The sequence below is a fragment of the Erigeron canadensis genome, chromosome 6, assembly GCF_010389155.1.
Source record: "Erigeron canadensis isolate Cc75 chromosome 6, C_canadensis_v1, whole genome shotgun sequence".
Taxonomy (NCBI): Eukaryota; Viridiplantae; Streptophyta; class Magnoliopsida; order Asterales; family Asteraceae; genus Erigeron; species Erigeron canadensis.
In genome coordinates, this window is record NC_057766.1 from 34,045,936 (window position 1) to 34,058,889 (window position 12,954).

The following is a 12,954-nucleotide window of genomic DNA, read 5'->3' on the forward strand; positions in this document are numbered from 1 at the left end:
TTTATTTTTTCACACTTTTTTTTTTTAGTTTTTTATATTTCATTTCCACAATTTAAAACTCACTAAAACCCTAAAACAAAAAAAAAAACACAGATCCATTTTTATCTTTTCACATCAAATGGCTTCCTTTCTCCAAAAACTTGCTCGAAAGAAACCACCCATTTCAACAATCCTAATCACCAATCTCAACAAACGAGTCAGCTCAATACCAACCCATTTTCTTGACCCACAACCCGTTTCTCCAAGCCCGTTTTGGACCCCTGTCTCCAACCCAACCCATAAACCACAAAAGTCGTTAACTTTTTACCCATCTTTTTCACTTGAACATTTTTTGCACCCAACTGGTTTAATTCAACAAGATATTATTATGGATCCTGAAAATGATAATGGGCATAAAATATGGGCAGATAGTGTGAAGAAAAAAAGAAAGAAGAAGATGAATAAACACAAGTTAAAGAAACTAAGGAAGCGTTTGAGGAGAAAGACTTAAGGAAAATGGTCTCTTTTTTGTGTTTAATTGTCTGGTGAGAAATGAAACTCATTTTGGTTATTTACAAAGTTTTTATGTTTTGATGATTAACTAACTTTTTATGGAATTGAATGTGTTTAATAATTTATCTTGATATTTCAAGTTATTAACTTCATGTTTGTGTGTTTCTATTATTCATGGTTTGTCTGTAGAAAAATCTTTGTTTGTGGGTTTAGATATGAGTACAACAACAATACCGAATCCCAACAGGGGTAGTGTATGGGGGAGATGGGAATGTGGGATTTAGATGATATACTTTTAGAGAAACTGCTTTCAGGAATGGGTTTAAGCATGAGTATCTATTTGAATGATATCCTTGGTTTAGAAGGCGCTAGGACCTCGTAGGTGATAAGGGTTCAAAAGCCGAGGTACTAGGCACTAGGCGGCGTATGCCTTGGGTATAAAAATACCTATATGTTTAATTACTTCTCTATAGTGTTTTTGACCATATAAATATTTGAATTTACTTATACATCACTTCTATATAAAAAAATTACTTGAAATACTTAACTTATGTACCTGAAGTATGCAAGAGACATTACGAGAGGATATTAAAAAGTAGGCTACTTATGAGGTGTGCTTAATATGTTGGGCATTCCTTACTTAAACGTGTGGCTGAGGCATGCCTTTGATCCGCATTCCGTAAGGTCACTGCTGACAGTAGGTTGATGCATTTGGACATCGCCTTTATGCACCTTTTGAGTGCCTTAGGCAAGGCGTTTTTAAATCCGAGATGGTATATTTTGGTTTTTGGAGGTTGCAATGTAACTAGATGTGAATTAGCATGTTTGTAGCCGAACTATGCTAATTGCTAATCTTGTTTGTTGAAGAAAGTTACTTACTTTTATGTGTATTTCAAGAGAATTTTGAATAGGGGGCTTTCTACTTACATGTGTGCTAGGTTTTTGGTTAAAATAAAGTAGATGCTGATATGTTGTTTTACATGCTACCGACGTTCTGAACAAGCCTTTAGTTCAACGCTTTCAAAGGTGCCTCACAATACCAACGGTTGTGAGTTCATGTCCTTGAACTCTTGAAGGGACATAGGTAGATGTATAAGTTTGTGATTAAGTCTTTGCCTTAAACAAGTAGATGTTTAACTTGCTTTAAGTAAGTATTTGATTTACGTCTTTGTGGTCCTTTTATTATATTATTAGCCTACTCCAGTTGGTGTACTGTTCCTGTTTGATCTTAGTTTCCGGGTAGTTACTTGGTGAGATCAGTGATGTTAACATTCATTGCCTGAAATGAAATGGCTGAATGAAGTAAACAGGTGTCTTTTTGCTATAGTATATGGAGATATAAGTAGCAATCTGGTATGGCCCTCACTTCTACTTAGTCTATTCATCTTACGATCTTGTTACAAATAGAAACAAGAAAATTCTTACTCCCTGTTCATTGCAGAAGAAGTTTGAACAGTATTCTCACTATTTAGACTATGATGAGAACAATATACTTTTTTTTTTTTGAACGGCTGAAAACAATATACTTGCTTGATCATGATGTTTAACATGCTATTAGAAGAAAATGTTCTGCATCTTTCTGGCATTTTGCTTTCATCTCAGCTTGTGGACCCTATATCTTATCAAAACTAACCTCTACTGTTTTTATATGGGCAAAGAGATGTTCGATTTTAACATTTAGGCTACGGGGCTTGTTAGGCTTCTTGTATTGTGTTAGAGCCTATAATTGTCGTGACTGTGGCTTGATAGCTTGCCTGGTAGCCTATATATTTTCATCCCACCCGCCCACCGTTTACTCACCTTCAAATGATATGTAACGGGTCTTTAGGAATGATGTACACAACTTCTGCAAATACTCTAGACTTGCTTATAGTAATCAGTTTGTATGTCTCATCTTTCTCTACCATGTTTGAAAAAGATGGCATTCAGTCATTCGATCTCTTTTAATGAAACTGGGCTTTGATACTAGGTTCCTTCATTATTCAAGGGATTACGATTACCTTATATATGTCCTGGATTTTGGCTATAGGTAGTGTTGGAATCTAATTTTGGTTATAGGTTTAAATTGCACATTTTTACAATCATTTAACAAAATTTTCGGTGTTACTTTAAGGGGCTTATTATGGTATGAATCCAAATATGTTTGTTTCTGTTTTGAGAGTACTTTGGAATTGGTAAAAAAAATTGTTTTCACAAGAACCCCAAAATTCTCTCCCTAATTATATCTGCACCTCACACCTATCTCTCATTCTCTTTTGATCCCAACTATTTATAAAAAACTTCTGATCAATTTCGTCCATTACGATATATGAATAAATAGTGTTTCTCTTGTACATTTATATTATAGAGAAAAGTTATGCATTTTCGACCATTCAGATAAAAGTTCCCGTCTTTCAAACAAATTCATATTTGTGCATTATGGCACGCCAATTGGTTGTCCTTGCCCTTGTTTTCATCGCCATTGTCGGCCTCGCCAACGCAGCCGAGACGCCAAAAGCAGCACCACCACCAAAGGGTGCTGGTGGCAAGGCCGCAACACCATCACCAGCCGCAAGCCCCGACTCAGGTAAAGCTCCATCTTCAGCCGATAGTTCCTCCCCTAACGCTGCACCGTCCCCTGGTTCCTCAAGTGGTGATGGGTCATCGCCTAGCCCATCTGCTGATGATTCAGCTGCTAGCCCGCCTGACCCAGATTCCTCTGAAGCTCCCGAATCAGCTGAGTCACCAGATTCTGACTCTGAGGCACCTGCGTCTGAAGAAGCAGACGCCGCTGAAGCACCAGAATCTGATGCGGCTGCAATCTTAAAGGAGACCCTCGCAGCTGGTGCTGCTGCTTTTGCAGGTTTCTTACTCTTCTAGATTACCATTCAATTGTGATAGAGAGGACATATAGAAGGATTATATTTTTTCAGCTTTAGGGCCTTATGCATTAAATCACAAATTTATGTATTACAAGATTTGATATCGTTCAAATCAAACCTAGTTTAGTTTTGTAATGCCATATATATGAATACAGTTACACTTTTCAGTTTTCACAAATGATGAAATGGATATCGTCATACCTCTATGTGAATCATGTTAATTAGTTATAGGGATTTTTATTGCATTAAAAATGTTATAATTACTCAATCGAACAATTAAATCTATTAAAATATTTAATATTGTGTAATGAAAAAAGTAAAAATATAAGTATCGCTGCATAATGAAGAATTGAAGATCCCCTCCTAAATCCTAATATAAGCTATATTGTGAAAGAATCATATTTAGTAAAAAAAAAAAAAAAAAGGATTTTGGAATATGGTAAGAAATTTTATGTTTTATAAGTTTAAGTTCGAAGAGATGGACCATTGGAAAGGGATATTTCTTTCTTAAAAAGCTATACTGTGACATAGTAATTATTATTGTTTAGATAAAATTATTTTTTCGCTTTATGATAATAGATAAAAATATAGATATTATTAAATAGTAAATAAATAGTTTCTATGTTAAATTTTATTTAATTTTTATTTTTTCAGGACGGAAGGCAGTATGAACATATAATTTCTCTTATCCAGTAGAATAAAGCAAAGAAGAGCATGGACTGTAATTTCATAAACGTTAATCATGAATGTTGAAATCTCATGGCTTCATGGGCCCACCCCATGATTGACGGCCCATTAAGTCCACTTTATGTCAAACATTAGAAAATAGTCAAATACATTCTTTTTTCTCGTTTTTAATTTGTCCCAAAAGTCGGTCCAAGAAAGCTTCGAAGTCTTCAACTAAATAAATTGTAAAAGACAATTATTATTCTAGTAACTATATGTCTATATTTACTTTCTATTATAAAATTGATCAAAGTACATATATATATAAATGGAAGAAAGAAATATGAGAATGTTATACATCTAAAAAATCCTTTAAATCTTAATTTTTAATACATAAAATGCCCAATCAGGTATTCAAATTATTAAAAAAATAGCATGTGAGATATATGCTTTTCACTAAAATTAGATATTGTCCCATATTTTTTTTTCCTTATATAAAATATAAGTAAATTTTGTATAAACGGTATAACATTTAGATATAATTAGTTTGAGCATAGCTCCTTTGCCACTTCTACATAGGTACATCGCATGTATTTGATGTTGACTAATAAGTAATTTCAGCTTAATCAATAACGTAATAATGAGATAAATACCAAAGAAAAATGTATATATGGTTTAATAACATTTATGTACCAATACGCGCATCTAGCTAGCTTTGATCTAGCTACAATGGTAACCGGATGTGTTGCTAATTTGTGTTCATGAAAACTATAGTTGTTGATGTGCATTATTGATGCATACATGCTACATGTTGTTTTTTTTTTTTTATCAGAAACAAGATAGTAAAAGAAATGTTAAATGTATGTACGTAGGCAATATATACTTGACACTTGATAGCATACTTGATGAAATATATATATATATATTTTGTTTATTTATATAACATCTCGAAAAGGTTCAATATATAGAGTAAATAGATAGATATATATTCATCTGGTCAACTCCTTTGCATTATTTGATTTCTCAGTCCACATATGAATTAATGACTCTTTTGTCTTTTTAATTCATATGCAACCAATTAAGGACAAATTAAGGTTGATCACTAGCTGCTAGCTTCTACTGGATCATAAGTTGTAAGTAAAACCTGAACCAATTAACTAATTAATTATTAAATATTCAAAAATGTAATAATGCTTTTGATCAATGAGCAAATTAAATTTAGCAGCGAGACCCTCTTGTGCAGTTGAGTACACCAGCGGTTCGAGTTATAATCCCCACTAGTGACGACGGTCTGGCAGGTAAACTCGCCACCCTTGAAGATAATGATGGGCTACCCGAATCTACAAAATATGCACCATTTAACATCAAGTCCCCTTCAGACATCCAGTTCCAGTGCTTCCATTCACTTTCCGCCGCATCACTGTGCTTCGTTACCTGCTTTTCAAATCCATTATCCGGTGCCAAAAATCTATTGCCTTGGCTATAGATGGTAGGGTCTGCACTTCCGCCGATTGCATACGTTACCCAATGCGTATAGTCATTGTTCACCACATGGAAATGCCCATGTCTACATCTGCAAAATTTCGTAAAAAAAATATTAAAAACATCACTTAATTAAGTTAATCGTGCATTCCGATCAGTAGAGTAGATTTGCCGTTAAAAAAAAAAATACTAGTATTAATTGTTGTTTGCGTGCGTGCGTACCTTGGCAATCTTTGATTAAGCCCTTCACCGAAGTGGTTGAACGCAACGGTGACTTGCATGGCTTTATCTGGTGTGAAGCTATCACTATGTCCTAACAACATGGCTTTATCATGACGAGTCATGTAATTGTTAGATATAGTGACAAACGAAGATCCATAAATGACATCAATTAGTCCATCAGCACAATTAGACAATGAACAATGATCGATCCAGATATTTTTACTTGCGATAACAGAAACCCCATCTCCATCGGATTGTGTCCACCAACCGTAATGTTTTGGTGAATCTCTAATCATAGCATTCCCGGCTTGCTTACAATCATGTATATGAATCCCATGTATGATAATATTGGTAGCATTATGTATAGTAATGCATGGACCATTGCCAATATGCACATTTGCACCCCTTCCATCTATAGTCTTGAAAGAATTCATAACGAGCTCTTGACGCAATTGTATCACCATGTCACGCTCAAAGATGATCCATAACGGTTCATCTTGGATCACAGCGTGTCTAAGTGTCCCTGGAACCGGGTTCACTGGATCGTCGTTTCCAGGGTCCTTAACTAGGTAAAATAGACCAAACCGCCCACCCAACACGTTCCTTCCAAAACCCATGGCACAGTCAGCTAGACGTTTGCGATTTATGTCCCAGTTTGGGTCACAACGCCAGCAGTCGTCTATTGGGTTGCCTGTGCCGCAAGAAAACTCACCCAAGTTTCTCCTAGAAGCATTATTGATGCTCTGGTGGACTTCATTAACCACTAATTTTGAGGTTTCAGACGTAAAAGCATTAATTGTTATTAATGAAGAAAACAAGAGGATCAATGCCAACAAAATGGAGGCCATTATTTGCGAGGGGGTGAGTTTAATCGTGTGATGTCTTTAGGGTGTGTTTTTATTGTGTAATGATTTATTAATTTTGGTATAATTAGAGATCCGAGTGCATTTTGTGGAAGATTTGGTGTGTTAATTTTGTTATACTCGTAATTAGTTACCGATATTGTCATTAATTTTTTGGATATGAATTTGATATTCTTGATGATCTAAACTATACAATGCTTATTCATTATTGGGTAAATCTTTAAGAATGTTTATGCTATAATACTATTGATTAGACTGATCTACATTCCAAAGATGATTAGATTAATTAGAGGTGTCAGAAGTTATATCCATATTCTACATTCTACATCATTAAATAAACTAGTAATTAAATAATTTCGTTCTATGTGGTTTAAGATTATTTAGGGTAATGAGTATATATAATAATACTTGATTTCGAGGTATACATGCTAGAGTGAAAACTACTTAACAAACTAATTTGAGGTGGCCGGTTCAATCAAACAAGAAAGAGGAAGAAAAGAGAGAATACATAGACATGATTTAATTGATGAAAGTTGTGTTTGTAAAAAACTTTGTACAACCTAAAATTACTCTATGTACATGGCTTAAACATCATAATTTCAAAAAACGATATAAGACGCTTTGTGTCAATTAGAATCGTGTCTGATACATTGTCTTATAATTTTGATCGAGGATAGTCAGATCATGAGATGATAATGGCCATCGAGCTCCGGCTTTATATAGTGATGTATATTGGTGATGTTAGAATGTTATAATTATTTATGGTATAAATTATTGTATTCCCCTATATACATACAGTTAAGTTTGTTAAAATAATCCTAACATCAACCATATTTAAATTGGCCACTATAGTAGTCATAAAATGGGGGTTCCATCTCGATTAAGGGATTCATTTTAACATTTTTCATAGTCTATATTACTTTTTTTTTTGTGAACATCAAGTCTATATTACTTTTCTATTTTGCTACTGAGAAGTATTTTAATACCTTCTCTTGAAGGAAAAAAATTTGTTTTATTACAAATAAACAAGTAATACTAGATTAGTAGATTACTAGGTCAATTGTTTATGTATGCAAGTGTGGTTCATGAACATTTTCTTAACGGAGGACAGAGTATATTTTGTTACTTTTATGATTAGTATTGTTAAAAGGTTCATTTTGTATTTTCCAGAATGGTCAAGAAAAAAGCAAGCATGTTGTTGAACTGTAGAAGTCAATTCAACCTCAACAAATTAGTGAAAATTCTTCACCCTTAAATTAAGCATAGAATAGTAGAAATGGAAGAAGTGAAACATAGATATATTATGGTCAACTCTTTTGCGCTCGAGTACTCGATCCATATGACACTCATCTCAACTCTTATGCAACCAAGCACAAAGGTTGACTTTTTTTAGTCAAAACATAAAACAGAACAGAGAAACTCATATAACTATATATATATTATTAGCTAGACTACTATAATCCATGATCAGCAACGAGACCCTTTTCTGCAGATAAGTGCACCCGCATTCCGAGTCACTGCTCCCACGAGTGTTGATGGTCTAGCAATTAAATTTGGATCTTTTATATATGGTGAAGAAAGATCTCCGCCTGACTCAGTGAAATACGCCCCTTTCAACATCAAATCCCCTTCTGATCTCCAATTCCAACTCTTCCATTCACTTTCCGCTGCATTCTCGCGCTTGGTTACCTACAAATGCATTAAACACTGATAAATGTAATTCATAGTGATGTCAATTCACGATGGCTAATTAAACTGCATGGCAAACATGTAAATTTACAAGGATCAAATTTTCACATCTTTATTTTATATATGTTTACACTTATATTTGTATGTGTATGGATTTATGGATGCATACTATACCTCCTTGTCAAATCTTGTATTTGGTGCCAAATATCTATTGCCTTGGCTATAGATGGTAGGGTCCGCACTTCCACCAATTGCGTACATTTCCCAATGTGTATAGTCATTGTTCACTACATGGAAAAATCCATGTCTACATCTGCAAGATTTCATTTACAAAAATTTAATAACTTCACCAAAACTAATTAAGCATGCAAACAAGAGAGTATACACTATAAGAAAGTGTCTTTTAATGAATTGCTAAAAATGTTAATAGATCTGAGTTTTAGTAATACTTATGTATGAATCTATACTTTTTAATGACACGTACTTTCTAATAAAAAAAAAAAGTGTCATGAAAGTGTACCTTGGCATTCTTTGAACAAGCCCCTCACCGAAATGGTTGAAAGCAACGGTAACTTGCATGGCTTTATCTAGTGTAAAACTATCACTATGTCCCAACAACATAACTTTGTCATGATGAGTCATGTAATTGTTAGATATAGTGACGGCTGTAGATCCGTGTATAACATCAATGAGTCCATCAGTACAACTAGACAACGAACAATGATCGATCCAGATATTTTTACTTGCAAGTATAGAAATCCCATCACCATCGGATGGTAACCACCAACCCGAATGATGAGGTGAATCTCTAATGTTACCATTCCCCGCCGGCTTACAATCATGTATATGAATGCCATGTATTATGATATTTTCAGCATTATGTATAGTAATGCATGGACCATTACCAATATGCACATTTGCACCCCTTCCGTCTATAGTCTTGTGAGAATTCATAACGAGCTCTTGGCGTAATTGTATCACCATGTCACGCTCAAAGATGATCCATAACGGTGCATCTTGGATCACAGCGTGTCTAAGTGTCCCTGGAACCGGGTTCACTGGATCGTCGTTTCCAGGGTCCTTAACTACGTAAAATAGACCAAACCGCCCACCCAACGCGTTCCTTCCAAAACCCATGGCACAGTCAGCTAGACGTTTGCGATTTATGTCCCAGTTTGGGTCACAACGCCAGCAGTCGTCTATTGGGTTGCCTGTGCCGCAAGAAAACTCACCCAAGTTTCTCCTAGAAGCATTGATGCTCTGGTGGACTTCATTAATTACTAAATTTGAGGTTTCCTGAGGTGACGAAAAAGCATTAATGGTTATTAGTGAAGAAAACAAGAGGATCAATGCCAAAATATTGGAGGCCATTATTATTTGCGAATGATTAATGAAGGGGCCGGATTATGATCAATGTGATGTCTTACGGTGTGTATTTATATATTGTGAAATGAGTTCTTAATTTGGGTATTAGCGATCCAACTTCATTTTGTGCAAGATTTGTTGTTTTGATTGTGTAATATCTTAATTAATCTTGTATTTTGTGGAAGATTTGTTGTTTTTAATTCTGTTACAAGTTACCAATATTGTCATCGGTTTTCTGGATATGAAAATTTGATATTTTAATTTGATGATCAGACTATACAATGCATAGGTTATATTAATTAATTGGTTAATCTTTATGAATATTTATGTTATACTCCTATTGATTAGTTTGATCTAGTTTCCAAAGATGATTAGATCGATTGGTTAGAACGTTGTTAGATTTAAAATTCATCCATATTCGATATAATCCACATTCCGCATTATTTACTTATATATAATTAAACTAAATTATTTCATTCTGCACCCAAATAAAAAATTATTAATTTCATTCTATATGGTTTATTTAGTTGGGTTTTGTTAAAGGAAGCCTTAAGTGTTTTTATTAACGTGCATTAAATAGTTGTACACTTATTATAAAAATCAGAGGATGAGCTTTTGATATGGAAACCTACAACTCTTTTATGCACGTTAAGTAAAGTTCTAAGGGTTTCATTTAATATTTTCCTATTTAGTTTAGTTATTTAAATATTTGGGTTTGTTAAATACAGCCCTTAGGGCTGTGTTTAAGGTGCATAAATTGTTTGTATATTTATCATGAAAATCAGGGGGCGGGCTTTTAATATAGAAGGTACAAGTTTTTTTATGCACGTTAAATACAGCCCTTAGGACTATATTTAGCATTAAGTATTTATTAACTTTTAACAGCAAAATCTAATTTATTCTTAAACTAACATTTGGCACTATCATTTGAACCTTAGAACTTCACTCAAAAACAAATCGAATACAAATTGTATCAAATAATTGTTACTCGTATTATATTTGGAACTTGATTAAACTCGCACGTTGTTCAGGACTGACTAAAAACGTAAACTAATGTTAACAGATGATTATATTATTATCAAAAATATTTAATTTATGACTAATACAAATAATAAAATTATAATTTTAAATATATAATATTTATTATATATGTTAAAACATGACTAATGAAACGTAAATATTTATAAATCATAATTTTTTTAATGACCTATATTTATTAAATATAATATAATATAATAAACAATCTTATTTAAAACAATAATAATTATCATTGAATTGATAAAAAGACATGATCTAAAGCATATAAACATCTTTGTGCTCATATATTATCAAAACAGAATCTTAGTTATATAGAGATAAGTTACAAATTGTAACACCCTTTTTTATAAAAATGTAGATTTCAAAAAAAATTTCAGCTTTAAACATAACACCGTTAACAAATTGCGGAAGCAACATTTAAAAAATCTCATTTGATTCCTAACAGAATCAATAAAACATAATAAATGTCTCAAAAGGTGTTACCAACAAGTATCATCGTAATAAACCAAATGAAACCCACAATCAAACCAACAAAGTAACGGCCAAACGGCTAAATAAATAGGTCTACTTAAATAAATGCAACTATGGGTAATTAAAGCCAACATCCATAAGCTCCAATAAAAGCTACCCATCTCACAAGCATGCTACCAAGTCGCCAATTACTGCCTAACCTGAGAGCACAACACATTTTCACAAAAACAACTGTCAGCTATTAAAGCTGAGTAAGATAACAGGTTAATTTAATAAAAAGGATTGCCAATTAAATCAATTATAAAACAACTCATGCATACATAAAGGCACTACAACAATATCAACACAAAATCTGCGTAATAGGTATATCAAATCATATAATGTGCCTAGCAATCCTCCATGTCAACACTAGCTACTTAACTGCACAAACAACACAATCAACGCAAAGGTTATGCCAAATAAGATCTGCACAAATAAGTTGTGTGAGGCGGCCACATGACCAAATAGGAAACCTCACACCCGAGTAGATGGGTAAGCCTTACGGGGTCCATCATTGTCGTTATGGATAGGCATAACCAAATCCATGAGTAACCCGTTACTACACTGGTGGTCAATCACTTCACCCGGAATTACTCTACCAACGCTAATTGGGTCAGACGAGAAACATGTACAGTGCCCCTGAATGATCAACGCAGCATAACTAGTCTAAATAGGCTAACTGTGGGTTAAACTTAACTCTTTCAACACAATGCTCGAGACTTATCTACACAAATAGGTTGCAACCAAATCTAGTCATAAACACTAGGGCCCTTATCGTGCACGTGACATGACAACTTAAATCATGTCTAGTGTTCTATGTCAACAAGTCCACACAAAATATTCACTACTCATATGACAAGCTACAAAAATAAATCATGCAATAAACATCTCATTACTACATAAACATGCATGAATAATACCCCGGTCAACCTCCCTCATATATCCCACACCCCACATATGCATGAGATAATTTAAGCAGCATAAAATGGGGTTTAATTATCAAAACTAAGTTTTGTTGTGTCTCCCATGTGTCAAAAGTAAGTTATCTTACCTCTGCGCTTCACAAACCACAAATAATAATAGTTTACCAAGCTTGTTATGTATTCCCGATAACCTATAAGTATCAATAGTTAAAATAAATCAACGAATCAGACTAAACAAATTATACACAATATCCTAATTAATTGTCATTAAATATAAATACATGACCCTTATTATTATATACAATTATCTTGTGTTAGTCTTGAAATAGCAAACTCCTTTATTATTACTATTAGTCAAATAAGCATGATACAATTGATTTGTCTTGCCTTTTCTTACCCCACGACCAGAAGCAAGAAAAGAAATACCAATCTCCATTCCTTTTATACTTCTAAATAAAACAATGTCTTTTACCCCACCATTTGACACCCATGCAAGTGTCCCAACACCACAAACAATACTGACAACATTACTAGCTTTAGAATGTGACTACACCACAAAAATTAAGAAACCAACAATTCCTTTTATTCTCTTGTAAACCGTACAAAACAAGTTGCAGACACTTTTATTATTATTATTATATATATATATATCTTTTGTTGATCCCTACGATACATGGATAAATTGTATACTTTTTTTGGAACACAATTGACAACATCAAGATTATCTCTTTTTTTTTTTTTTTTATTAGCCACTACGTTCGACGCCTGAAAAACATATATTTTATGATATACATTAATTTAATAATATTTGTTACGTAGGATATAATAACTAGAGCAGAAGGA

General features: G+C 33.6%; 3 protein-coding genes across 4 annotated transcripts; 1 reads left to right on the top strand and 2 right to left on the bottom strand.

Annotated features, from left to right (window-relative positions):
- Positions 1 to 58: 58 nt before the first annotated feature.
- Positions 59 to 4,211, top strand: LOC122605459 (classical arabinogalactan protein 11-like). Of its 2 annotated transcripts, none has more exons than XR_006324622.1 (2): positions 59 to 524; positions 4,008 to 4,211. XR_006324622.1 is itself a non-coding variant. In XM_043778411.1 (2 exons), the coding sequence occupies exons 1-2, from the start codon at positions 2,911 to 2,913 to the stop codon at positions 4,022 to 4,024; spliced, it is 441 nt and encodes a 146-aa protein (XP_043634346.1). In that variant the 5' UTR covers positions 2,743 to 2,910; the 3' UTR covers positions 4,025 to 4,211. The 2 variants fall into 2 exon arrangements, 1 of the variants encoding a protein (XP_043634346.1); XM_043778411.1 differs by lacking the exon at positions 59 to 524 and adding an exon at positions 2,743 to 3,334.
- A 1,026-nt stretch (positions 4,212 to 5,237) lies between these two features.
- On the bottom strand, positions 5,238 to 6,571 carry LOC122605881 (pectate lyase-like). The gene is made up of 2 exons (XM_043778839.1): positions 5,724 to 6,571; positions 5,238 to 5,592 (listed from the first exon to the last, which is right to left on the bottom strand). The coding sequence occupies exons 1-2, from the start codon at positions 6,569 to 6,571 to the stop codon at positions 5,238 to 5,240; spliced, it is 1,203 nt and encodes a 400-aa protein (XP_043634774.1).
- A 1,482-nt stretch (positions 6,572 to 8,053) lies between these two features.
- LOC122605767 (pectate lyase-like) lies at positions 8,054 to 9,646 on the bottom strand. The gene is made up of 3 exons (XM_043778722.1): positions 8,796 to 9,646; positions 8,450 to 8,588; positions 8,054 to 8,275 (listed from the first exon to the last, which is right to left on the bottom strand). The coding sequence occupies exons 1-3, from the start codon at positions 9,644 to 9,646 to the stop codon at positions 8,054 to 8,056; spliced, it is 1,212 nt and encodes a 403-aa protein (XP_043634657.1).
- Positions 9,647 to 12,954: the final 3,308 nt, after the last annotated feature.

Bases quoted from the DNA above. Each gene is read 5' to 3' on its own strand.
- LOC122605459 (XM_043778411.1), top strand. From the start codon at position 2,911: ATGGCACGCCAATTGGTTGTCCTTGCCCTTGTTTTCATCGCCATTGTC.
- LOC122605881 (XM_043778839.1), bottom strand. From the start codon at position 6,571: ATGGCCTCCATTTTGTTGGCATTGATCCTCTTGTTTTCTTCATTAATA. The intron at 5,593-5,723 runs GTACGCACGCAC...GAAATTTTGCAG, and splicing joins CTTAATCAAAGATTGCCAAG to ATGTAGACATGGGCATTTCC.
- LOC122605767 (XM_043778722.1), bottom strand. From the start codon at position 9,646: ATGGCCTCCAATATTTTGGCATTGATCCTCTTGTTTTCTTCACTAATA. The intron at 8,589-8,795 runs GTACACTTTCAT...GAAATCTTGCAG, and splicing joins CTTGTTCAAAGAATGCCAAG to ATGTAGACATGGATTTTTCC. The intron at 8,276-8,449 runs GTATAGTATGCA...ATGCATTTGTAG, and splicing joins ATACAAGATTTGACAAGGAG to GTAACCAAGCGCGAGAATGC.